Below are 27284 nucleotides of genomic sequence, written 5' to 3' on the forward strand. Positions count from 1 at the left end.
CAATTTCAGAATGTGGGGGGGACATGTCCCCAGTGAAAGTTGCGCCCCTGGTAAAAACAGAGTACAGTAGGCTAAGTGTATCTTTGCATTTCCWTCCATGATATCAAAATTATAGTTTTAACCATGTTTACATTGGTTACAAACAAGCTTATATTTGGGGTTCTGGTGGGGTATGACAGTTGAACTAAGCTCATGATGAGGCATTTATACATTATATTCTTCAAGAATCAATGGGTACATATCATTCATTTATGAGTCCAAAGATGGATGTAGCAACTGCCGATTGACCCTAAAAGAGTAGGCTAGCTAGCCTACACTCCTTCAGTACATCTTGGGCTGTGTCCACATGCAGTATCTTTCTTCACTAATACATGCAGTTTCACAAACAATCCACCAGAGGTCCTGCTAAGCATAAAGTACTATTTGAGACGTCATACCCTGGTTAAGAAATGAGAAGTACAGTATGTATTAGACACAGACACACCTGGACTTCCATAAATAGGAAAAGGTCAGACAATAATTAATTTTATAACATGTATAGTTTATTCCTGTAACCTGAAGCAGACCACAGTTACTTCCCCTCATTGGAACATCTGCCATTTGGAGTTTCAGTCATGAAGTTCAATATTCAACAAATATTTATGTCATGTAATGTAATAGATACTGTTGAATAATTCAACACACACACACACACACACACACACTTGACATTACATTCAATCACTATGAATTAACCTATAGTGCTACTATAGAATCTCTGTTATTTTAGGCAAATAGGTCATATTGTAATTGCGGTTAAAACCTACAACATGTCACGACACACTGTGCCTTTTCTTGTTGTTATTCATAGAGTGACGGTACTTGCCGAACAAGTTTGGTGTGTCGAGGCATGGAGCGGAACTCAAGCGTTGCAACACAATGTGCCTATTTTTGAAATGCGGCCCTTGAGGGACTGGTTGAAACAGAGACTCAGTGTGCGATTTAGTTAAGCGAAACCACATAGGTGAGTCATAAACGTTACTGATAGAACTATTTGGCAGTATCTCCCCTGGCCACCTTCAGGACAGGACGATACCTTCCTGCCCTKGTCCACAAAGTTTATGATATCAGCGTGATCTGGATGACGCAAAAACCTGTCAGTCACCATTTTACTGCCCCCCCCCCCCTCTCTCTCTTCCTTTCTTTCTTTCTGTCTTGTTCCCTAACCTCCCCCTCCCTTCTGTTAAACCATCTGTCATAATAGATCCCTATKTTCTTGTCCCAAACTGTTCCATAACCTGCCAATAAATGGAAATTAATAATTTCATGATCATTGGGAGGATYCTGTGTGACTTGTAAAACAATCCTCCCTCTCTCCCCCTCATGTGATGCAAATCCAGTGGTCTACCCTGTGAACACGAAGGGTTTCAGCACACTGATAATTTGACTGATACACAGAATAACACCCAACCGTCTCCTTGGAGATCTACAGAAGAGACAGGATTTTCCTTGCAGCCCTACCATAACAAACCTGATTTAACAAATCAACGTCCTTAGAGTAATTATATCACAACAGTGGTCAAAATGCTGCTACAACAGAACTGGCTGTATGGGTACTCTCTTTTCTCATGGTATTTCATGGATCTGTAGAATCTGCTGGTTGTACAAACTATATACTAACCCAGTGCTGTAAAGTACTTAAGTTAAAATACTTCAAAGTACTACATAAGTCATTTCTGGGGGGTATCTGTATTTTACTTTACTTTTACTTTTACTTCACTACATTCCMAAAGAAAATAAAGTTATTTTTACTCCATACATTTTCTCTGACACCCAAAAGTACTTGTTACATTTTGAATGCTTAGCAGGACAGCAAAATGGTACAATTCACACACTTACCAAGAGAACATTCCTGGTCATCTCTACTGCCTCTGATCTGCCTCACTAAACACAAATGCTTTTGAAGTCTGCCCCTGGCTAGCCATAAATATGCTSTCTGGGTTGCTTAATATAAGGAATTTGAAAATATTTACACTTACTTTTGATACTTAAGTATATTTTAGCAATTACATTTAATTGTGATACTTAAGTATATTTAAACCAAATACTTTGACTATTTCTCAAGCAGTATTTTACTGTGTGACTTTTTTTCTATTAAAGGTATCTTTCCTTTTACTCAAGTATGACAATTGGGTACTTTTTCTACCCCTGTACTAACATCCTCTCCCATTCCTGTCATACCTAGCATGTCTCATTGACATGCTACCTTTGTAGAGAGTTGTGTACACGTAATGCTCACTGAGAGTTTTACCTGAGTTAGTCATCTGCCATATTGAAATCATGCTCTACAATGGACAACCTGGGCTAATCAGTCATCGGCAGACGCGGATCTACATAAAAGCTACCTTGTATTTTAAAGGAAAGGAGGTCTCGTTTAAAGTAATAGTGTGTGTACAGTACTCCTATTACCTCTGTACTAGCCACCCTCACTACTCTCTTCAATCAGGTTTCGTAGGGGCCCTCTGTGACTATACAATATGCATATAATGACAGGCTTTTTAAGGGGACCCTTCCTGTTTGTCTGAAGGAAATGTAGTCAGGAAGTGCTCCTGTCTGTGGCAGCCTAGTTGTGTGAACCAGATATTTTACTTACAGAGAATAGTGGCAATAGGCTGGGGGAAGGTGACACCCCCACAGCAATATATCATCTCTGAAAGAACCTGAAGTAATCTATCCTCCCTGAAAACACAATGCTCTGCTCTTATATCAAAGGTTGCTGTGTACAGCCTTTCTCTTAACCAAACAATGAATACATCAGAAATGAAATCAATGTTTATTGCTTGGCGCAGCGAAACGCTTATGTTACTAGCTCATAACAACGCAGTTTAATGTCAAACAGCACACAAATAATACTCCAAAAACGTACAAAAACATCTATTTTTAAACTAATCAAGAAATGTCGGAACGAATCCGATTAACAACCCAAATAACACTGTTCCTGGTATATTGAATATGCACTGAACAAAAATATAAAGTCACCTTGTCAGAGAGATTGACATGGTTATCAAAACGTCATGCCAGGGTAAGCCTACACAAAACACAGCCCTTATTTTAAGTYTTTCTAAAATCCCCTGTGGGAAAAATTRATGGTGTATAAAAAATGGAACCATTTCCCTGTTTGACCGCTAGGTTTTATGGGTATTATGACACCTCCACTGTGGGGCTCTATAGCACAATGGTAACACTTGGGTCATTGTGTTGGACTGCAGGAGATGACTGGGTTCACCTTGTCTAATCATTATCTTGAGATAAAAGACAGGATCCAGTCTCGCCACCAAACAATCCTCCTTATCTTCTATCATTCTCCATTGTAACATTTTAACTTTAACTTGATAATTGAAATATCAGCAGGAAATAGCACTTTTCAATGGTCATAAATGTAAGATGCAGAATTGTATTATGCAAGACGGTGGATAGTTAAGGGAGGGCAACATTCTAAGAAAAACAGAAAGGAAAATACTGCACACTGCTGCTCATACTCCCAGGTGATATTTATTTATAACAATGTTTCGATCCTTAGGTCTGCATCAGGCATCCATATCCCAGGTGTGGGTGGAAGGTCCTAATATATATATATATATATATATACGGGCAGTACTCAGTGACATTACTTCCTGAAACAGGAAGTAAAAAAGTATATAACATAGGTTCACAATATTAACATTCGATGTATCTAAATATATGATCAATATTTACAGTAACATATACACGTACAATATTCAAATTAGTATGATAAAAAACATTCATTTTGACATTTTGAAACTATAAAAACGGTTTCAAGTCAAACTCCTCGTTAAGGCCAAGAGGAGACAGTGTGTTGAGCCTGTGGATCCAGAAAMATTCCCTTTGAAGATGTTTCCTCTCAAAGTCCCCTCCCCTGCATGACATCTTGACCATTTCTATTCCAATGTATCTCAGAGAGCTAATAGGATGTCCAGCTCCTAGCCGCCGTGCTTCTACACCTGCATTGCTTGCTGTTTGGGGTTTTAGGCTGTGTTTCTGTACAGCACTTCGAGATATTAGCTGATGTACGAAGAGCTATATAAAATAAACTTGATTTGATTTGATTTGTACAAAATGAACAGCAACCAGATTTTTTGTCTCACCGGTCCGTATATTGCTGCGGTGCTTACTGATCCGTGTCTTAAGGGTTCTACGGGTTTTCCCTATGTGAGACAGACCACAAGGGCATTAAGATGTAAATAATATTGGTGGACATGCAGGTAATCAGATCTTAGATCTTTATCCTCTGTGGGGGTGGGTAAATTAGTTACATTTGCATGTGAAGCTGCATTGAGCCACATTTGTAATTAACCTCCAGAACCTCGTCTAAGAAATGTTCCCTTTTCTCTGGTGGATAATCAGATTTAACCACGTCTCTCATGTTTGGGGGTCTTTTAAAGACCATACGTGGGGGATATTTAAAGATGGGTTTCATTGCCTCCCGAGTGGTGSAGTGGTCTAAGGCACTGCATCGCAGTGCTAGCTGTGCCACTAGAGATTCTGGGTTCGAGTCCAGGCTCTGTCACAGCCGGCCGCGAGCGGGAGGCCTATGGGGCGGCGCACTATTGGCCCAGTGTCGTCCGGGTTAGGGGAGGGTTTGGCCAGCAGGGTTATCCTTGTTTCATCGCACATTAGCGACTCCTGTGGCGGGCCGGGCGCAGTGCATGCTGACACTGTCGCCAGGTGTACGGTGTTTCCTCCGACACATTGGTGCGGCTGGCTTCCGGGTTGGATGGGCATTGTGTCAAGAAGCAGTGCGGCTTGGTTGAGTTGTGTTTCGGAGGACGCATGGCTCTCGACCTTCGCCTCTCCTAAGTCCGTACGGGAGTTGCAGCGATGAGACAAGACTGTAACTACTACCAATTGGATACCATGAAATTGGGGAGAAAAAAGGGGTGAAAATACACACACAAAAAAAGATGGGTTTCAATTGTAGGTCAGTATCAATACTGTACCAGTGCTTCCTGATAATGTCCTTAAATGCCTTCCCCAACGGGGGACATGTTCTGCTTTTTCTTTAACTTTTGTTTGAAGGCCTTCCAACTGTGTTAGTCCTTCAAAACYATCATTGGCATGTTTTACCCAATTGTCTTTGTACCCCCTTTCCTTAAACCTTTGTGTGAGGTGTGTGGTCCGTTTCTGGTAAGAAGCAWCAGAGCTGCATATTCTATGATGCGACTGAATTGACTTATAGGGAGACTTTAAATAAGTGGACGTGGATGAAAGCTGTCACCTCTAAGGAGGGTATTCCTGTCCGTAGGTTTCTTATAGAAATCTGTAAGGGGAGGTGTTGTGCATAATAACCATCACATCAAGAAAACTGATTTGTGATAGGTCATAGTTAATGGTGAAACGAAGGTGTTCATTCATAGTATTTAGATAGGCACGGAATTCCAAGAGTTCTTCCTGGGTCCCTGTATAGATCACGAAAATGGCATCCAAATATCTCAGAATTAGGAGAATATTGGAGAGAAAAGGGTTAAGGTCTGGATTCAGCACCACCTGTTTATCAAACATTCCTAGATATAGGTTAGCATAATTAGGAGCCATAGTTCTCCCCATTGCTGTCCCTTTGGTCTGGAGGAAGTCTCCTCTGAAGAGAAAATAGTTGGTTAGTACCAGTTCAGCCAAGTCCACAATACAGTTGGTTCTGGGAAGAGCATTAGGGGGACATTCAATGAGGTAGAACATGAGGGCCTCTAGGCTGCCTTGATGGGCGATGTTAGTATAAAGACCAGTTGAAAATAAAAGAGAGCCGCACACTCTAGGAGCTCAGATGCAAAAATATTTAATCTACCAACGTTTCGACAGGCAAGCTGTCTTCATCAGGGTACAATCACAGACACTGCGGGATGACTCGTTTATATATAGTGTCAAGACACACAGGTGTCTGTAATCATGGCCAAGAGTGGCCTAATATCATTGGTTAATTTCTCATATTAAAATGGCATAYAAAGAGCAACATACAATAAATACAAATGGATAGCATACGATCATAGACTCACTWAAGACCACACAAGKCTACAAACAACCACAATGGCAAAGTCACAACAAACACAACAATCACAAGAATGGCTTCAGATCAAAGTCCACGTTAAGACCGAAGGGAGCAAGGGTCTTTAAATTAAATATCCAAGCAGCCTCTCMTCTTAACAATAAATMATCAAGGTCACCCCCTRTCCTAGGGAGGGTGACARGTTCMATGCCAATATAACGCAAAGATGAAATCGAGTGGCCTGCCTCCAAAAAGTGGGCCGCAACTGGGTAGGTCAAGTTTTTGCACCTAATGGTGCTACGATGCTCTGAGATACGTACTTTTAATTCACGCTTTGTTTTACCCACAGAAAGACCAGTAACATCAAAAGTACACAGAATAGAATTTTCAGATATACGGTCCACAGATTTCAAAAGATTAATAAAATCAAGTCTCTAGTATACGTGGAGAGGGAGATGGCCCCAGGGTTTCACAAGATGGTCTCCAAAAGGTAGAGATATTCTCTGTCAGAGATCCATTACTGCTCACAATGGGCCTGCCTGGTATAGGTGGTGTCATGCTGTTGTGAATTTTGGACAGAGCGTATACGACAGGTGTGGTTGGGCAGTCAACTTTCATATATTCATATTCTGTCTTTGTCATTTCCACTTCATTCAAAAAAATTATGACAATTTATCACAGATCAGAGACTTGAATTGATTAGTAGGGTCCTTAGAGTCTTCTGTAAAATTCATCACTGAGTTGTCTCAGAATGACCTTTTCATAGTCTGCTGCATTTTGTATCCCCACCACACCTCCGTCGGCAGGRTTGATAATGATACTCGAGTCATTTTTGAGTTCCARAAGAGATTCTTTCTCGGCTTTGGACACATTGTGGAATACCTTGTTCTTTTTGGTAAAAAGCTGGTAAAAARCTGTTTTTCCTCTTAAAATGGGTCTTTTCCCTTGCAATGTTCTCAGGGCGAGAGTCAAGTTMTGTCATTCAGGTTATCAATGGGAAAAACATTAGCACTATATTCTGTCTGGTTACTATTATAGAGCAATGGATTTACATTGGCAGGTGCATAGGGAGAAACCCCATTACAAAAAAACTAGGTCAATCTCAAAAACGGTGGCCTTTATAGGATTACGGCTGGGCTGGTGTTCACCCTTCCAGCATGCTCGTGGGGGAGTGCCAATTGGCTGTCTCCGGTCATCCCTGCAGAAACATACCTTCTGCTACTTGTAGTGCGCAATATCACGCAGCAATCTAATACACGGATCCCTAAAGAATTTAAGCTATGAAGAGTGTATATTGTAGTGTCTAGTTATACCAGGACAGATTAYGGTGTCTGTATAAACACAGAGCTAGGGAGTGAGCTGAGTGGGCTGAACATGGTCATCTCTCTAGATCCTTATATTTTCCCAGTAGACTACATTTAGTTTTACACAAACTCTACAGAATAAACCTGTTTCCACAGCGCAACATTGCACAGCTTACTCTATATTGAAATATCCCATCTCTGCAATACATCTACCTATTAAAAGGTGAGGAGTGTATCGCAGCGAACCAGTAATCAGAGGTTGTTCCTGCCTGCTCTCAAGAGGCTCCTCGAGAATAGTTGTGGGAAAATCACTGACACCATGGAAACATGTCCCATCTCGCTCTGAAACACTCCCCAGCCTAGACTACCTCTGAATGACAGACAGAACGTTTTTGTAATAGATGAGAACCTTAAAAATCCCTGTAGTTTCACAGTTGTGCTGATACATTGACCTTCATGAAAAAAAACTCAAAATAAAAAGCTGTTAACTGATCCACAGAAACATCTGTCCTCAGATTGTCACACAAAGCCACCAGGACACATTTCACAAATTCCAGCCTGTGAATGAAGAAGACTATAATCAGACAATGACTCTTGTTGTAAAGTCATTTGCCACCATGTGAGAGGAGTGAGTCAGTCTACCCCCTTCCATGAGCACCAGGGCATTGGAACGTGATAAGGATTACGCAACAGAGACAAAGTTACACATTAAAAGAACAATAATAACTATAGAAACTAGCTAACACCATTAGCTGATTGTATGTCATACGTTTATTTAAGAAACAAACTTAAAAACAACAAACTTTGAATGGCTTAAAACAATGGCACAAAAGTAAAAAGGCACAGTGTTAATGTGTCTGGCCTACAGCCTATATGATCTCACTGAGGCGAATATACAGTATAAAGGCATAGAACAGTGGAGACAGGTAGATTATAGACTTAAAGCCAGTTTGGCCCCAACACTGCCCCTTCTAAAATATAGGTAACWCATCACCATAATACTCAATACCTTACACCTAACTGCATGACATTTGACACCACGTTCCATTAACTAACTGGGGATTTCATAAGACATGTTGTTTCCCCATGTGCTAGGCAATAACATGTCCGATATTCATTGTTGTTTGACCTCTTGATCTTCACATTAAGACAATATCTAACTAGATATTTACATCTTTCACATTTGCCCTCTAARGTCATTCATATGAAAATCACAAAAAGTGTAACAAGTCCAGGCTATATATATTCAGCTATTTTCACTAGTAGTCTGTAAGGCGACTCAGCGGAGGCCAAAATCCTAATTTAAAACMTACTAAAACTTACTCCTGACACACTGTTAGACAGATAAGTAATATAGTTCCTCTTTTGGGTGGTTTGCTTACTGTGCTGAGACCCATTTTCTCCTCTTCTGGACTCGATGTCCTGGTCCTGTGAGAAGTCAGGTTGTGCGTCTGTCCCACACAATAACACACCATCATGATCCCTTTCTTGTAAATGATTCTATTTCACAACAGTTATAGGAGACCCTTTTAGGTCTCTACATTTTTACAAGGCGRGTACAGCCAGTTCCAGTGCATCACAGTCCTTTTCAACGACCCTCTGCCAGCGTCTTTCCCAAGTCATCCACTACTAGCAGGTACTGCTCTGTGTGTTCCCAGACTCAGACACGTAGGCCTTGCTCTTCCTGGAGTACTTCATGGAGCTGAAGGAGACCCTCATCCTCTCCACCGTCCTGCTGCTCCTACACAGCAGTGTGTTCTTCACATGGTCCCTGAAGTCCTCTGACACAAAGTAGTAGATAAAGGGATCCAGGCAGCTGTTGAGGCTGGCCAGACACAGAGTGGTGATGTAGAAGCCGTAGCCGTTGTTGACCACCCCGTCTTTGAGGAGGGAGTAGTGGACGACRAGCATGATGTTACTGGGGATGAAACACACCAGGAAGGTGACCAGCACGGTCACGATCAGCACCACGGCTTTCCGACGGTTCTTCCCGGCGCTCCCGTCCGCCATGGCGTTCCCGAGAGCATTGAGGAGGAGGATGTAGGCAAAGATGATGACCACCGAGGGGACCAGGAACACGATGCCGGCCATGAGGACGAAGTAGAAGTAGGGGAGCGCTACGTCAGGGAAGGGGTCCTCCAGGTCATGGATGATGTTGACATCATGGCAGGTGGTGATGTTAGGGTCCTTGAGCTTGGCCGTGTGGTTGTACAGGTACAGAGGGGTGGTGGTGAGCCAGATGAAGGCCCAGATAGAGACGGAGACAGCGACCGCCACTTTGTTGTTCTTCCTCTGCTGAGATAGAGGATGGGCCACACCCCAGTAGCGCTGGACACTCAGACAGGTGATGAAGAGGATGGAGCAGTACATGTTCCCGTAGAAGAAGCCCACCAGGACTTTACARAACCCCTCTCCATAGATCCAGTCGTTGCCGTTGAGGTGGTAGGCYATCTTCAGGGGAGTCCAGATGACAAAGAGCAGGTCGGACAGAGCCAGGTTGGCCATGTAGATGGCGGAAGGGTGCTTCTTCTTGGTCCTGAACAGGAAGACCCAGATGGCCATGGCGTTGGTAGGCAGCCCCACAGCAAACACCACTATGTAGACGATGGGGAGGAACACCGTGGTCAGACTGCTCCGCAGCGTGTCCGCGGTCGCCTTGGACACTGTAACACGGTCAGCATCCTGAGGGTCAACCACCCCGATGAACCCTCGTCCTTTACCTTTTGATGAAGCACAGGAGAGAAACATCACTGACAAAGACCTATAATGTTGAACGGTTTTGGTGAGCCGCAACATACAATACGTTACTGTAAGAAAAAACTACATGGCTAAACAACATACACAAATCATTAAATTAAGCAATGATTTGAATGACAGACTCTATATTGTTAAGACATTCTTAAAAAAGGTCAAACATGATAAGGTATTAACTCGATTTTCACAGTCTTCTTAATATCTCAAATATATAGGGTCGTTCCATCTCTAGGCGATCCATACTAAATGGGTAAAAACAAACTATACATATTTCTGGCACACGAAAAAGCATTTGAATAAAGAACTGTTGATACTCTGAAAAAGTAGGTTAACCACAGGTTGGAACCGACGAGTACGCTAAGCTCAACACAGGTCTACTGAAAAAGACATGAGATACTTTACAAAAGGTKAATCTTACCTTGAAACGGATTTGTTGCACACGCGCAACCGAGCAACAATAAGTAGGAAAGTATTCGAGATGAGGCCATTGTCCGTGAACTTTGTACAGAATGAATGGTCTGTGTATCTAGTCCTACCGAGTTCGAAATGGTTGTTAACTTCACTCCGATGTCCAATATACCTTTCTTTCMCCCTCTGCCCTAAACAAGACACACCCTAACAACTACCAGAGACTGACGGAATCAACCACCGCGCGCCCTCTCTCTGCACGCACGTTACATGGTTTCGAGTGTCTGTGAGTTTCCACCTGCCTCGAGCATAGTGCTTTGATTAACAGGAATCAGTAAACCAATAGGAAAGATGACAATGTATGAAACACCATGTGTCTGTGAGTTTCCACCTGCCTCGAGCATAGTGCTTTGATTAACAGGAATCAGTAAACCAATAGGAAAGATGACAATGTATGAAACACCATATTTGTATGCTGCTTACAAATCTATACTCCTTCACTAAGCATACAAGTAGTTTCCTTTGGCTTTTACATCTCGAGTCTAAACAGGGAAGGTAATCACGTAGCTGAGTAGCGCGATACTTTACACGGCTCTTACCTGTTTGGTCATATCTAAGGATCGCAGACAAATCGCAATTAATTCTATGTAAATCTTATAGGGATGTATAGGGGAGACCGGGGATGGTTGTAACACTTGCAATTACTCCAATCGGGAGCGAMGTAGAATTATATGATTCACTGTGCACATGCTCAGTTTAGTATTGAACCCTCATGTGAAAAAGCAAGTCTCTATAATAAACTGCAGATTCTATTGACAGAAATCTGATTTCTAGGTAAATTTGTTTTTGTGATGGCATATAAACTGCTTTGTAGTTCTGTTCACCAAACTTATCAGGTTTATAACCAGTCTGTGTAGAGATATTTGATTCAAATTAGCAATGCTAAAGTTAACATTTAGCTCAAATTTAAGCTAGCTAATGGCTGCAAGGGTCAGGGTTAGTTGTACAACTTGTGAGAAAACTGAATGTTTTATTTTACTTTCAGCAMTCCTGGATTATGGAAAAGAAAGCCAGACCTCTCCACACTTTGAACAAAGCGTCAAAAGCAGAGCAGGGGAAGTCAATCAGGTCAGTTGCAAAATTGTAGAGCATATGTTATGTGACGCTGTACAGATTCTGCACAGATTACTCTTCCGATTTCAACCCAGTTGATCTACACCCCTTCTCAAAAGAAGGACTCAGGAAAATTGCAACAAGGGGTAGGAAGAGGAGAAACTGTGATTTTGATGGATACACCCATCAAGCAGGCACTGGAGGAAGAGCATAAAAAGTCAAGTGCTCAGAAGGCAAAGATTGTAATTGCCCTGCCTAAAAAAACTGCTGGAAAGAAGCAAGCCAAGACAAACCACACTGAAACACATCAAACAACTGTCCTGCCTAAGAAAAAAGCCAAAACAAAGCAGATTGAACCAGAAGATTCAGATTCTTCCAATGAAGAAAACGTCTGCATTGTGTGCATGAGTCCAAGGAGGTCTGGGTGTTGCTGGGAAAGCAAATTATGGGCCCACCAAGCCTGTACCCCAGGACAGCCATACTACTGTCACAACTGTGAATCTGATTAAGTGAACATGTCCAAAATTGTCACACACAGCCACGAACGCAAACACACACGTTCAGGTGTTTAGTTTAGCCTAGTTGTTTGGTTGAGAACCATTTAGAAGAGTAAAATAATACATGTATTATTTCTGCCAAACAAAAGGTAAACTTGGCAATGTTGCGCTCATGGTCTCAAAAGCATTCACTAATTAGTTGCATGTATGTCATGATATGTACTTTTTAAATTCTGTTACAATTCACCCCAAGCACTGTTACAATTTACCCCATGGTCTGGTTTAGTTGTAACACTTCACTCCTTGTATTTAATACGACAACATTAATCTGTAGTTTGATTTACATATAACCACACCAATTTGTAAAGGACAGATTTAGGTTGTTTGTATCAAGTTCTGAATACACTACCATAAACGATCTCTGAGAAACCGATGAAACGGTGAAGTGTTACAACCATTCCTGGTCTCCCTTACCCAGTTCTATATAAATCAGAACTATGCCAATCTGGTATTGGTTCTCTTGGGCATTGCTGCAATAAAGAAAGTATTCACCATTTCATGTATGCCTGGACAATGGTCACTTTTGAGGCAATGCTTTTTAGATATGTGATTTTCCACATTGAAGTAAACCCATTCCACCATTTCTTTATTCTGATTAAATAGATTTGTCAACCAATTTGAAGAGTGCCATTTCAGCAACATCTCTCAGGGTGTAGGCTAAAGTCACTGACAAAACTATACTGTGCATCAACAAACAGGAAGTAGGGGTATGAGGGTTCTGCAGCAACCCATGAAAAATCACAAATAAAATGCACTGGACCTTTATTAACAGACAAATAGAGCTGTCTGCAGCGTAGGAAAAATCGTTCCCATCCCCAAACTACTCCCTTCGAAGATAATTTAAATCGCAGCACCCCCACCCCACTTCTCGCAGCTATGCTGTGCATTCAAGATAATGAAATTTCCCCTTTTTATTTGTTCATGCAAGCAAACTCACAACAGAAGGAACCAATGCTAAATGCCACTCGGCTGACTGAAAACCAAGGCCATAGAATTTATTTATTTTTTATTTAAAAAAAGACATGACATACTTTCTATCACAACATGCAGAAAAAGAAAACATATACACAATAAAATAAAAAAACTATAAATAAACAATTTATACATGTCACCTGAGTCAATCAGATGTGCATTTACAAGGATGCATAGGTGCTACAAAGATCATCGCGTCATGATTTAGGTTAAGTAATGGCTCATTTGATAAAAGAACAGTGCACATTACCAAAAGTGAAGGGTCAGTGCTATAGGGCACTGCGAACTAAGTTTACAGTTTCAGAGAGCTGCAGTGCTGGAACAAACTTAATGGACATCGGACTATTTAAATGTGGGGAATGGATCAGAAACACAGAATAAAAACAATGCCTCTTCACACTTATCAATTTTGTCCTCTACATAAAACCAACAAAATCTGCACAAAAACAAAAAAATGTATGAGGAGAGTGAAGGCAATGTAATAAGCACATAATATATGAAGTAGTCTGGGGTTGTATCTCCATTTAAAATGGCTTCGTCTCCATTGATACTGATGAAAACAGATGTCAGGTGAAAGAACCATGGTAAATCGACACCAACCCYGTATTCCCTTTCACTCATCCAGTTCTTTGAAAAACATCAGTACAGCCAACTATCGCCACATGACAACCCCCCCTTAACAGGAGCTGCTCTGTGTTTTCCCAGAGTCGGAAGTGTAGGTGCTACTCTTTTTGGAGTACTTCAGAGCGTTGAACGAGACCCTCATTCTCTCCACCGTCCTCTCACTGCGGCATCTCAGTGTGTTCTTCACATGCTGCCTGAACTCCTCTGAGATGAAGTAGTAAATGAATGGATCCACGCAGCTGTTGAGGGCGGCCAGACACAGGGTGGAGATGTAGAAGCCGTAGCCGTTGTTCACGCCTCCGGCCAGCAGGAGGGAGTAGTGCACCAGCAGCATGATGTTACTGGGGGTGAAACAGACCAGGAACATGACCAACACAGTGATGATTAGCACCACCGCCTTGTGCCGATTCTTGGTGATGCTGGCATCTGTCATGGAGTTCCTCAGGGACTTGAGCATCAGAATGTAGGCCACCACGCACACCACGGTGGGAACTACAAATCCCAGGATTCCCATGGTCAGGAAGTAGCCTGCGGCCATGCTATTCTGGCTGGGTCGGGTGACGTCGTGGCATGTGATGATGTTGAGGTTGGTCACTTTGACCGTCTGGTCATAGAGGTAGAGAGGGGTGGTCATCAGCCAGACCCCCACCCAGACTGTGACAGAGACGCCGATGGCTACCTCGTTGTTTCTCCTATTCTGGGAGAGTGGTTTGACAATGGCCCAGTAGCGCTGGACACTCAGACAGGTGATGAAGAGGATGGAGCAGTACATGTTCCCGTAGAAGAAGCCCACCAGGACTTTACATAACCCCTCGCCATAGATCCAGTCGTTGCCGTTGAAGTGGTAGGCGATCTTCAGGGGAGTCCAGATGACAAAGAGCAGGTCGGACAGAGCCAGGTTGGCCATGTAGATGGCGGCAGGGTGCTTCTTCTTGGTCCTGAACAGGAAGACCCAGATGGCCATGGCGTTGGTAGGCAGCCCCACAGCAAACACCACTATGTAGACGATGGGGAGGAACACCGTGGTCAGACGACTGTCCAGGACCATGTGCTGTCTCTTATACACATCTAGATGTGTATAAGAGACAGGGCAATCTTCAGGGGAGTCCAGATGACAAAGAGCAGGTCGGACAGAGCCAGGTTGGCCATGTAGATGGVGGKAGGGTGCTTCTTCTTGGTCCTGAACAGGAAGACCCAGATGGCCATGGCGTTGGTAGGCAGCCCCACAGCAAACACCACTATGTAGACGATGGGGAGGAACACCGTGGTCAGACGACTGTCCAGYACCATGTGGGCCGTCTGGGAGACCCACACTCCTTCCGGTGACTCGGTCCCCGTGAAGGCTCGGTTTTCAGCATCAGCATTGATCTGCTCTGAGAAAGAGAAGAGGAACAAGGCGAGTAGGAACAGYGCTATTAAGGAATTCAAACAATGGGGTTATAAAGTATGCCATTTGAATACAATAGACATGTGATTTAATTCTCTGTCAGGTTCATGCTTCAACTATTACTTGAAATTATATAGAGCCAACAAAGACAAATTATATGAAGTCAACTAATAAAACTCCAGTTGGTCATTTTCTCTTAAATCGTGACTYTCAAAAGTCTGTCATTAGTATGTGTAATGACATTTTGGGCGCGTTCCTCTGCCCAGGTGTTGCTACCCTTGCCAGATCTTACAACGCCTGGATAAGTATTTTACATATCAGCTAACCACATACAGATTGCTATGTCAGTCGATGATGTGGCACGCAACCAATGGTTGACGCATGCAACGTCTGAGCAGGGGAATGCGCTCACGTTCAAATTAACTGGGAAATTGGAAACTCTAAAATTTGGGCATCTTTCTAGCGCTCCGACTTGAAAATCACTAACGTCATGTTTGACCACGTTTTTCCCCCCAAGTTCCCAGTTGTCTTGAAAGTACCATGTGACCATACTAATTGATGAGGGACTTATTTTACACTGGACAGAGGCCAGTCATGTCATCGGGCGAAAGCGGGGAGGGAGGAGTGCCCTTCTCAAATTGAACAGTAGGTTTCCAAGGCGGTTGTCAGAGCCAAAATCCATCTTGCGCCATCTTCTCCCACTACTGGCCACCCGCTCATCACCATATTTGGTAGTGAGTGGAAACGCCAATCAGATTTATACATCCAGTGAAATATAGGTATCATTGTTCTGTGATACAACATCTCTTCTCCATTCAATAAAATGTTTGAATTTTCTAATTACTTATCATTGGGAATGCAGATAAAGCGTTCACTTTTGCATAGGGAAACCGAATCTTACAAATTAGGTTACTACACATCCGTAATTAGGCCCTAAGTCACTTTTGTTTGGAGCCGACTTCGCCGCTGGACAGAGCCGGGCACCTGACTCACGCCCGAGGGGGTTGCCCGGTATTGTGCCGAAACCCCCCCTTCAAGTGCATGTGGCTGTTCTAGCTTGTATGGCGCCCTGGGCGAGTATTTTTTCCGACTAGTATTTTTGAAAGTGTAAGGATAATAATTTAGCCAGTTCTGAAATGTTTATTGCTTTCCAACATTTTACTCCCTCCATGTTTAATATTACACACATACATTTATTATTAATGTCGGTTGCCTGACCTGAAGTTGGTTCTATTGAAAGTATTTGACTCTGATGTGTACCACAGAAAGTATTTGACGCTAGCCACAAAATTAAGGAAATTAAAAGGAGGGGATTCTGGCAGGTGGTGAGATTTTCGGCACAACACCGGTTCCAAAAAGAATGCAATCAACTTTCAGATGGTGCAAGAGACCCCTATACGGGCGCCGGGCTACATTAACGAACCCTTCGATGTCTTAAGGTTGGTAAGAACGACGACATCACAAGCAGGAGTATTTCACAAACTTGGTATTAATTTAGGAATCAGAGAGGGGATTCGACTCAATACTTTTACCATAAATACATTTAAGAATATCACAACGAACAAAAACACACACCAATAACTAGACGAGGGGAAAGGCTAACAGCTCTTACCAGTTTCCTGAGACAGACAGTGCTCGGCACAGGCCAATAAAAATATAAGTTTCAAACAATGTGGCTTAAAACTCATGTTAACTTCCACAAAAGGATCCAACAACAATCTATTTGCGATGTATGAAGAGTGTTGAATGCCGACGGCGCGTTTGTTTGTGGATTCCTTCTGTCTGCATGACACTATCGAGGAAGTACCACATCCCGCCCTCACATAACAGGTGGGAAGAAAAAAAAACCTGTGTGGTGTCATGTGACCGTACGCACCTGTGTCCTCAGGCTGACTCGCTCTAGTAGGATCTCGCCCTCAGACACTGATCTAAGGTCAYTTTTGTGTTTTTACACTAAGGCTTCAAGTTGGAATTTGGGTTGGGGAAGGTATAAGACAGGGATCATGAACTAGATTCAGCCGCGCGCGGGCCGATTTTTTTCTTGAGTGGATGGTCGGGGGCTGGAAAATAATTACAACTAATTTGTAGACTGCAAATTGACCACAGGAAGCCCAAACAGATTTGACTAAAACATCATTTCAAACCTTGCTGACGTTTGTATAAGACCACATGTCTCTCAATTATGCGTGGAAATACTTGGTAACAGATTTCCCAAATTAAAATAACTTGGAGCTGATTTTCTGATGTTTGTATCAAAAAATATGTCCGACAATGAATATTTATTTATTTTTTGCTCAAAAAACATGGGGGACAAATTTGTCCAGCTGGCCACTAGTTGGGGAACCCTGGTATAATCTGATCCTAGAGCTGTGCCAAGGGGCAACTTCAATACCACCTGCATAGGGCTAAGGAAAATTACAGCTCAGCACTGCGTGGCAGTAGATTAGTAGGTAGGCTAGTAAATAGTGGGTTAACCTTTTAGTGGAAAAGAAAAGTGCATCAAGAATATTTCCTCACGGTTAAAGAATAACAAATAGATTATCCTCTGCCATTTTCTTCTCCTTCTTTATGTTCCCAGTTGCAACACATAACAAAGGTTTATGAGATGAATGAGAGAGGGGTGTGTGTTGCATAAGGTTCAGTGTCCTCAGGGCAGGCTCAGTGGAAGTTCCAAAGGTTTGGTCTTTTTGTTTGACTTAGTCACTAGCATCTCTGTTTGGCCAATAAAATGTGTGATTTAATGCAGAAGGCTAGTTGCTTGAGGACTCTCAGGTGCTTTTCTCCTGCTCTGTTTGTCTTTCTTCAGGTGGAAAGGAGGAATGGAATGGATAGGATTGCTGGTGATTGGGGATGGTATGGGAGGACAGAGGAGAGAACAGGAAGTAACAATGTTATCTGACCTTTTGTCTTAAGATCATAATAGAAGAAAAAGTATTGTTTATTGTAGAACTAATTTGGTCAACTACCTAAAATTATCAACATGCATGAGTGTGTGTATATGTGTGTGTGTGCGTTAAAATGTATTACTTAATATTTCAGCAAATCGCAATGCCTCCGGCGTCCATTATTTGAAATCCTTCCTCCTAATAAACATTTAAAAAATGAAAGGATACTAAAGATGAAAGGATGCTTTATTAGAAATATTTACCATTGCTTTTTTGTAATGTCTTTATGGCACCTAAAACCATWAAAATTCAGCATATGTTTAATTTATTCAAACCAAATATGTTCTATTAGCAAGCTGAGTACTTGTTTGAACTATATACTGAACAAAAATATGCAACATGCAACAATTTCAAAAATGTTACTGAGTTAAGGTTCATATATGGAAATCAGTCAATTGAAATAAATTCATTAGGTCCTAATCTATGGATTTCACATGAACGGGCAGGGGTGCAGCCATGGGTGGGCCTGGGAGGGCATAGGCCCACCCAGCCAATCAGAATGAGTTTTTCCCTGAAAAAAGGGCTTTATTACAGACAGAAATACTCCTCAGTTTCATCAGTTGTCCGGGTGGCTGGTCTCAGACAATCCCTCAGGTGAAGAAGCCGGATGTGGAGATCCTGGGCTGGTGTGATTACACGTGGTCTGTGGTTGTGAGACAACGTTGGAGGCGGCATATGGTAGAGAAATGAACATTAAATTCTCTGGCAATAGCTCTGGTGGACATTCCTGCAGTCAGCACGCCAATTGCACGCTCCCTCAAAACTTCTGACATCTGTGACAAAATGGCACATTTTAGAGTGGCCTTTTATTGTCCCCAGCACAAGGRACCTGTGTAATGATCATGCTGTTTAATCAGTTTCTTGATATGCCACACCTGGCAGATGGATGGATTATCTTGGCAAAGGAGAAATGCTCACTAACAGGGATTTGTGCACAACATTTTAGGGAAATAAGCTTTTTGTGGGTATGGAACATTTCTGGGATCTTATTTCAGCTCATGAAACTTGGGACCAAAACTTTACYTGTTGCGTTTATATTTTTGTTCAGTATAAGTAGCTACAAAGCACCACCCGCTGGATGTAATGTGAAATAAAATGGACTTGAAGTAAGTATGATTTAGACCAATAGGGGGCATCACAGCACAACTTACTCCAACTTAGCACCACTAGGCTGTGTATTGGAGTTGTCTAATAGCTTTTCCATTTCTGCAAACACTATATATATTCACACAATTGGAAWTTTACTGCAATAATGAGTCTGAGCTAAAGTTATTGTAGCGATATAATATATAGTGCATGGTATTTCTATGCAACATCGACAACATAGGCTATACATTTCACTTTGCTGAGTAAATATTTGTACATAGAAAAAATGGTAAATGTTAACAAAATGAACAGAAACAGATCCTACACTACAGGCATGGACGTGAGCTCACTAAACCTGCGTATAAAAGCATTTCCTTGTATTGTCCACAGTGTTCTTTTAAGAAATMGTACAATACATGATTGAACAATAACCCCTTTGTTATTCCCTTATCACAAACCATCAAACTTCATAGACACTGCTTTGGGGACCATAAACCTACTTCAAGAATAGCAACTTCAACTTCCATGGGAAATGTATTTAAGATACAAATTTAAGATGTTATACATTATCATGCATTCCATTTTTATAAATGGAAATGTTCCTTTCCTCTCACCCTAATGTACCTTCTTGGTGGTTGGGTTCAGGTCAGAAACAGCTTTGATCCATATCAATCAGACCAGCAGCCTCTTGCACTGGTTTGGCCGGGGTAGGCCGTCCTTGTAAATAAGAATTTGTTCTTAACTGACTTGCCTAGTTAAATAAAAGGTTCAATTATTTTTTATTAAATATGTATCTTCTTCATATAGTTGGGCATAGCTAAACCAGGCCCAGGAGTCACAGGCTACAGATGAATGTCTGACTGAATTCAATGTACGAGCCAAATCCATTCTGTCTCCTCAGAAAAAACCTAGCTTGGTCCATGGCTATCTTTAAGACCATATATACACTGTCTGAAAAAGGGGAAATACACTGAGTATACAAAACATTAAGAACCCCTGCTCTTTCCATGACATTGACTGACCAGGTGAAAGCTATGATCCCTTATTAATGTCACGTGCTAAATCAACTTCAATCAGTGTAGTTGAAGGGGAGGAGACAGGTAAAGCCTTGAGACAATTAAAACATGGATTGTGTATGTGTGCCTTTCAGAGGAATGGGCAAGACAACAGATTGAAGTGCCTTTGAACAGGGTATGGTAGTAGGTGCCAGGMGCACCGGTTTGTGTTAGGAACTGCAATGCTGCTGGATTTTTCATACTCAACAGTTTCCTGTGTGTATCAAGAATAGTCCACCACTCAAAGGACATCCAGCCAACTTGACACAACTGTGGGAAGCTTTGGACTCGACACCTTGTAGAGTCCATGCCCCGATGAATTAAGGCTGTTCTAAATGCAAAAGGGTGGGATTGCAACTTAATATTAGGAAGGTGTTCCGAATGTTTGGTATACTCAGTGTACATACTAAATATATATTCTTCACTTCAGTCAATTAAATATATATTCTTCACTTTAGTAAATGAATCAGAAACAGCTCTCTGTATCTCCATCCATCAGACCAGGAGTTTCTTGTACTGGCTGCTGAGGCTGGCCTGGAAGGCATCCACCTTACTTATCCTGGTGCTGGTCCTGGAAGAACCAGAGGATGAGGCCAGATTCTTCCCTCCCTCTGCTGCCACCCGGCACCCCAGAGCCCCCGCAAGCTGCCTCTGGCACCGGGATGAGCCAAAGTAGTAGACCAGGGGGTCCAGGCAGCAGCTTATGCTCCCCACACACAGAGACACCAGGTAGGCCACGTGAGTGGCGTCCGGCTCCCCCGCCACCCGCCCACCAATCTGGAGGTAGTGAGCCAGGAGGATGGCGTTGGTGGGCGTGAAACAGATCACAAACACCACCAGCACGATGACCACCATCACCACTGCTCGTGCCTTCTGCCTTGAACGACCTAGATCAAATGCCAATAGAAAACGCTGTTATCCTCTTATGGGGAAGGTTGTTGTGCAGAAGACATGGAAAAGAGAATCAATACAAATAGACAACTTTTTAGACCAAAATCTTGGTCTGGGATAACCGCTCCTCTTAGTAAAACTGCATGATGACAGTGCTGCATATCATTTGTGAAGTGCATGAGTCTGGTTTCTGTTTACCTATGACGCCGCGTGGAGCCCTGTTGAGCACCTGCACCACCCGGGAGTAGCAGGTCACCGTGACGAACAGCGGCAGGAAGTAGAGGGTGCAGGAGAGAATGGGGAAGAAGAAGAGGTAGCGCCCCTCTAACAGCTTCAGGTCCTGGATGTCATGGCAGGTGGTTATGCCCAGTGGGTCGTAGTAGACCGTCTGCTGTGAGAGGACCAGGGGCAGCGAGCCGCCCACAGCCAGGACCCACATGGAGCTGCAGGCCAGGGCTGCGTTACATGGACTCCTCCAGGCCAGGGAGTTGATGGGGTAGGCCACGGCCAGCAGGCGGTCCACGCTGATACAGGTCATAAGGAGGATGGAGGAGTACATGTTGCAGTAGAAGGCGGCGGTGACCAGGCGGCACATCCCCTCGCCGAAGCCCCAGTCGTTGCCACTGTAGTGGTAGACGATCTTGAAGGGCAACAGTAGGGTGAACAGGAGGTCAGCGGCCGCCAGGTTCAYCATGTAGATCACCGCCGGCTTCATGGGCCGGCTCCGTCGGGCAAAGGACAACATGGCAACAGTGTTGAGGGGCACGCTGATGAGGAAGACGACGCTGTAAAGCGTCGGGATGAAGATGGTGGACAGACGGCCTGTGAGGAAGTCGTTGGCCGTAACAGAGATAGCGTAAGACCAGACTCCTGTAACATTCCTGACCGAGCCCAGTTCCACCTGTCCCAGTCTGGACCCGTTAATAAACCCAACTCTCTGTCCTGGTGCAGATCCAATGTTAAGTCTGCCTCCGGGCCCATTTCTGTCTTCGTTTGGGTAGTAGTCCAGCAGGTCCAGATCTATATGCTCGTCTGTGACCAGSGGCCATTCCGTGACTAATCTCCTGGCAAAGGTCCTAACGATGGAGCTGCCTGAGTAGAAAAACAACATAGAGACGTGAGTCAGCCACACATGAGGATAGGTGTGGAGCACTGCAGTCTACATTGTAATACAATCATAGAGCCCAGTGGTGTGGAGAGCCTCAATCACTGTTTGGTTTTCTTTATAGGATTTCCTTGAAATGGGATGAGGCATGTCCTGATATGAGGGGATACAATGTTAATAAAATGCTGATCCTGTCAATAAAATGGCCAACTACTTAAATGTGTTCAAAAAGAACACTTCTGGGGTCCTGACCATGGCAATTAATTTTAATGTGTTTTGATCCATCACAGCCTATGAATGAAAGGAATATCAGTAAAGTACACAATGTGTGAGAGAATGAATATAARTCATTATTTCTGGTTACAATAGTCTATAGGCCTATTCAAAATATACCATGACTTGGTAATTTATATTTAGGAATATGTATGCCTGACTGTCTATAAATGTTTGGAGACAATTTACAAAAAAAAAAAAAACGTGCATGATTTTGTTGGCTACATTTAGGCCTATGTTGTGATAATTCAGCGCTTAAAAATGAAGTCACCGACCTAGAAGAATGAGTTATCATTTGCAAAATAATATGTGTGGCCATGTATCAAGAGGGTCTACTAAGTGTCGCCTACACGTTGTTTGTATGAAATACTTTAAGTAAAAGTGACACAGTTTATGAGGAAACAAACATTTCATCACACATAAGGGGAATTCTACTCACCGTTATAAACCGCGGACGACGCCGCATGCACGGCTGCCAGGATAAGAAAACGTTTATACAACATCCTCCCAGAACCGCAATGAAGTCCCGTAAAGATGAACAGGTTTACTAATAAAGCCTACAGCGCTCCTGCTAGACCTGGAAACGTTTTTGAAACTATGTTTGGTCTGTCTCCTCACTGTTGCTGTACTAAACTTTACTAAACTGTCGTTTTCAGACAGCTCACAGTCGCCTGTCCCACCATGACGCATATTATAGCATTTTTTTCAGCAGGGCGCGCGTTCATTTCTTCTGATGTCATCAGTTYGGATCAAGGATCGGAACGGAAGAATAATGCAGCTGCATGTCAAAGATTTCACGTTGGTCAATATTTAATGTTGAATGACATTTTTGACTGAATGGAGATCGATGCTGTTTTCTTGTTAGGATAATTGTTATTAAATAGACCTAGCCTATGGATTTTTGGAAAACAAAATGTACTTTTTTGACACTGATAGTCCCAGTTATTTCTTCCTAGACCCACAACATAAAGTTTGACCAGAGCAGACAATAACATTTTTCAACAATTTCATTAATTTCAAACACTGAGGTCATATGTGAAGATGGCTATTTTGTCAGTTTGATGTTTTTTAGTTTAGTATGTATGTGCTTGTTTTTGATAATATAAAGCTGCAGGGGCTCAACTTTGGATTTAGAAGTCGGGGGACATACAGTACCAGTCAAATAGTTTGGACACACCTACTCGTGGGTTATTCTTAATTTTTTACTATTTTCTACATTGTAGAATAATAATGAAGACATCAAAACTATGAAATAACACATGTGGAATCATCTAGTAACCYAAAAACTGTTAAACAAATCAAAATATATTTTATATTCTTAAAAGTAGCCACCCTTTGCCTTGAGGACAGCTTTGCATTCTCTCAATCAGCTTCGAGGTAGTCWCCTGGAATGATTTCCCACATATGCGGAGCACTTGTTGGCTGCTTTTCCTTCACTCTGCAGTCCAACTCATCCCAAACCATCTCAATTGGGTTGAGGTTGGGTGATTGTAGAGGCCAGGTCATCTGATGCAGCACTCCTTCACTCMTCTTCTTGGTCAAATAGCCCTTACACAGCCTGGAGGTGTGTTTTGAAAAACAAATGATAGTCCCACTAAGCGCAAACCAGATGGGATGGCGTATCGCTGCAGAATGCTGTGGTAGCCATGCTGGTTAAGTGTGCCTTGAATTCTAAATAAATCACTGGCAGTGTCACCAGCAAAGCACCCCCACACCATCACACCTCCTCCTACATGCTCCAAGATGGGAACCACACATGCAGTGKTCATCTATTCACCTACTCTGCATCTCACAAAGACATGCTGGTTGGAACCAAAAATCTCAAATTTGGACTCATCACACCAAAGGACAGATTTCCACCGTTCTAATGTCCATTGCTCGTGTTTCCTGGCCCAAGCAAGTCTCTTCTTATTATTGGTGTCCTTTAGTAGTGGTTTCTTTACAGCAATTTAACCACGAAGGCCTGATTCACGCAGTCTCCTCTGAACAGTTGATGTTGAGATGTGTCTGTTACTTGAACTCTGCAAAGGACAATCTGAGGTGCAGTTCATTTCTGAGCCTGGTAACTCTAATGCACTTATCCTCTGCAGCAGGGGTAACTTTGGGTCTTCCTTTCCTGTAGCGGTCCTCATGAGAGACAGTTTCCTCATAGCACTTGATGGTTTTTGCGACTGCACTTGTTCATGTTTCTTTGCCCATGCAAATCGTATCCTTTAGTAGTGGTTTCTTTGCAGCAATTTGACCATGAAGGCCTGATTCACGCAGTCTCCTCTGAACAGTTGATGTTGAGATGTGTCTGTTACGTGAACTCTGAAGCATTTATTTGGGCTGTAARCTGAGGTACAGGTAACTCTAATGAAGTTATCCTCTGCAGCAGAGGTAACTCTGAGTCTTCCTTTCCTGTGGCGGTCCTGATGAGAGGCAGTTTCATCGTAGCGCTTGATGGTTTTTGCGACTATACTTGAAGAAACTTTCAAAGTTCTTGAAATGTTCTGCATTGACCTTCATGTCTTAAAGTAATGATGGACTGTCATTTCTCTTTGGTTATTTGAGCTGTTCTTGCCATAATATGAACTTGGTATTCTACCAAATAGGGCTATCTTCTGTATACCTTATCACAACACAACTGATTGGCTCAAACGCATTAAGAAGGAAAGACATTCAAAAAATCAACTTTTAACAAGGCACACCTGTGAATTGAAATGCATTCCAGATGACTACCTCATGAAGCTGGTTGAGAGAATGCCAAGAGTGTGCAAAGCTGTCAAGGCAAATGGTGGCTACTTTGAAGAATCTCAAATATAAAGTATATTTTGATCTGTTTCACACTTTTTTGGTTACATGATTCCATATGTGTTATTTAATATTTTTGATGTCTTCACTATTATTCTACAATGCAGAAAATAGTAAYATTAAGATAAACCCTTGAATGAGTAGGTGTGTCCAAACTTTTGACTGGTACTGTATGTATATATATTTATTTATTTATGTCAGATAAACACTCCAAACAGTCTACCTGACCGCTTGGAGGCATCCGCATGGTCTTGAAGCACACCGTTTCCTTGTTTGTATCACATTCCAATGATAAAACTGGGGGGGACAAAAATGCAATTTCCCCCAGTGAAAGTTGTGCCCCTGTAAGATGCATTTCCTCTATTTTGTGCAGATCTGATTTTGATAATGGTCGGCATCAGAATTTCCAGGAATTTCCCCATTTTTCAAGAGGGAGAGTGAGCAAGAGAGGATGTGTAAGAATGGCAAGGAATTTATTTCTGTAAGAGCAGATACAACAGTTGCAGCTGAGTCTCTGTGGTACAGCAGAGCACATTTATAATTAAGTGATAATGCCAGAGAAGCCGGTGTTTGGAGGATATATTGGCATGGGTGTTGTTAGGCCCCAAACACCGGCTTCGAGGGCATTACCACTTTTATACAATGGGTTACAAACATACTCAAATAATGATTGACATTTCAATTAYAAACATTTTTATTAATTTATTCATACTATCACAAGATATAGTCCCAACACAAATCTAGGGTTGCTACCCAAGCCGGCTGGTCGTTCATTCTATCGGTTCGGTTGCCAGAGCTGTGACCCAGTTGTTCAGTCTTTTTGTTCTCCATCTATGGAGAACCCAGTCGTTCGTTCTAAATGTTCCATTGTCATACCGGCTGGCATCGTACTTATTCCTTGCTTGCTAGCTAGCCAACTACGACTAACTTAGCCACGTCAGCCAGAAAAACAGCAAAGTGGCTGCAGTTCCATTAGTTTAAGCTGTTCTCRAGTGACATTTATTTTGAAAAATCCATAACAATGAACTAATGATGCACGATTTCACCTGGCATAGAAAATGTGCTCTTGTAATGAACACGATGGGAGACAGAGAGTTGGTTTGAAGCGCAGGGCACATCAGGTGTTTATTGTAAAGGACCAAAGGATGARGTCGGTAACTGGGTCCAGGGGTAAATTCCTGGAAACCCAGCACTCCGAATAGAAGTGTGTCACAAAACAAACAATATCTCACAATGATGGGGTGCAAAGAACTGAACTAAATAGTGTGTGATAATGACTTACAGGTGTGTGAACAGGTGATCAGAATTCAGATGATTAGGATCTGGAGAGTGAGCTGCATTCAGGGGATTTATGTGTTTGAGAGTGTGAGCTGGAAAGTGAGCTGCGTTCAGGGGATCTACGTGTTTGAGAGTGTGAGTTGGAAGCAGATGTTACAACTCTCTCGTCAGGACACTGTTATTCAGAGGAGCTAGCCAACAACACAACTAACACAATCACTTCCAACTGAAGCTAGAAASACAGCCAACTAGCTGCACTTCGTTTCGTTTGACCTGTTTTCTATTGATAGTTCTTTGTATATATCCCAAAAATTATGCTGACTCATGATTTCGACTGGCTGAGAAAAGTTGACTGCCTGTCTGTCTCATCCCGACATGTTCATTACGATGGGACAGCTGGAGATCGAATTTGAAAATTGGAACAATGTTGCAAATGTAYGAGAMACAGAGAGCAAGGTTTAGACAAATCTCAACTGTTGAAAGCTAAATGTTAGTCTAAAAGAAATGTGAGATAATGTCTAGATGCTTTTTATAGTGGAGATCAAGTTTATAAATTGCCTGGCTGGGCTGATGAGACAGTGGATTGCGCAGTCAGATGGAACAGAGTAAATAGGCATTTTAACGTCAAAGATTTAGCCAATGGTAACTCTTGGAATAAACCCAGACTGGAATGCGGTTTTAACCAATCAGCATTCACCCACC

The 27284-nt window shown here is 42.5% G+C and overlaps 3 protein-coding genes across 6 annotated transcripts; all 3 read right to left on the reverse strand.

Annotated features, from left to right (window-relative positions):
* Positions 1-8312: 8312 nt before the first annotated feature.
* Positions 8313-10846, reverse strand: LOC139022482 (proteinase-activated receptor 2-like). Its single transcript, XM_023987493.2, has 2 exons — positions 10514-10846; positions 8313-10061 (listed from the first exon to the last, which is right to left on the reverse strand). Exons 1-2 carry the CDS (start codon positions 10581-10583, stop codon positions 8971-8973), a joined length of 1161 nt encoding a protein of 386 aa, XP_023843261.1. The 5' UTR covers positions 10584-10846; the 3' UTR covers positions 8313-8970.
* Positions 10847-13162: 2316 nt separating this feature from the next.
* Positions 13163-17559, reverse strand: LOC111963915 (proteinase-activated receptor 2). 4 transcript variants are annotated; one of them, XM_023987490.2, is made up of 3 exons: positions 16769-17023; positions 15060-15142; positions 13163-14817 (listed from the first exon to the last, which is right to left on the reverse strand). In XM_023987490.2, the coding sequence occupies exons 1-3, from the start codon at positions 17016-17018 to the stop codon at positions 13822-13824; spliced, it is 1329 nt and encodes a 442-aa protein (XP_023843258.1). In that variant the 5' UTR covers positions 17019-17023; the 3' UTR covers positions 13163-13821. The 4 variants fall into 4 exon arrangements, 1 of the variants encoding a protein (XP_023843258.1); XR_011479867.1 differs by lacking the exon at positions 13163-14817 and having other exon boundaries at positions 15050-15137; XR_011479868.1 differs by lacking the exons at positions 13163-14817; positions 16769-17023 and adding an exon at positions 17033-17559 and having other exon boundaries at positions 15051-15137.
* A 710-nt stretch (positions 17560-18269) lies between these two features.
* LOC111963916 (proteinase-activated receptor 1) lies at positions 18270-23215 on the reverse strand. The gene is made up of 3 exons (XM_023987497.2): positions 22951-23215; positions 21332-22225; positions 18270-21129 (listed from the first exon to the last, which is right to left on the reverse strand). Exons 1-3 carry the CDS (start codon positions 23012-23014, stop codon positions 20738-20740), a joined length of 1350 nt encoding a protein of 449 aa, XP_023843265.1. The 5' UTR covers positions 23015-23215; the 3' UTR covers positions 18270-20737.
* Between the last annotated feature and the right edge of the window lie 4069 nt (positions 23216-27284).

The sequence above is a fragment of the Salvelinus sp. IW2-2015 genome, linkage group LG5, assembly GCF_002910315.2.
Source record: "Salvelinus sp. IW2-2015 linkage group LG5, ASM291031v2, whole genome shotgun sequence".
NCBI lineage: Eukaryota > Metazoa > Chordata > Actinopteri > Salmoniformes > Salmonidae > Salvelinus > Salvelinus sp. IW2-2015.

Coding starts and splice junctions, on each gene's coding strand:
- LOC111963915 (XM_023987490.2), bottom strand. CDS start 17,018: ATGACACCACACAGGTTTTTTTTTCTTCCCACCTGTTATGTGAGGGCG. Junction 15,143..16,768: donor CTGTCTGTCTCAGGAAACTG/GTAAGAGCTGTT, acceptor TCTCTTTCTCAG/AGCAGATCAATGCTGATGCT.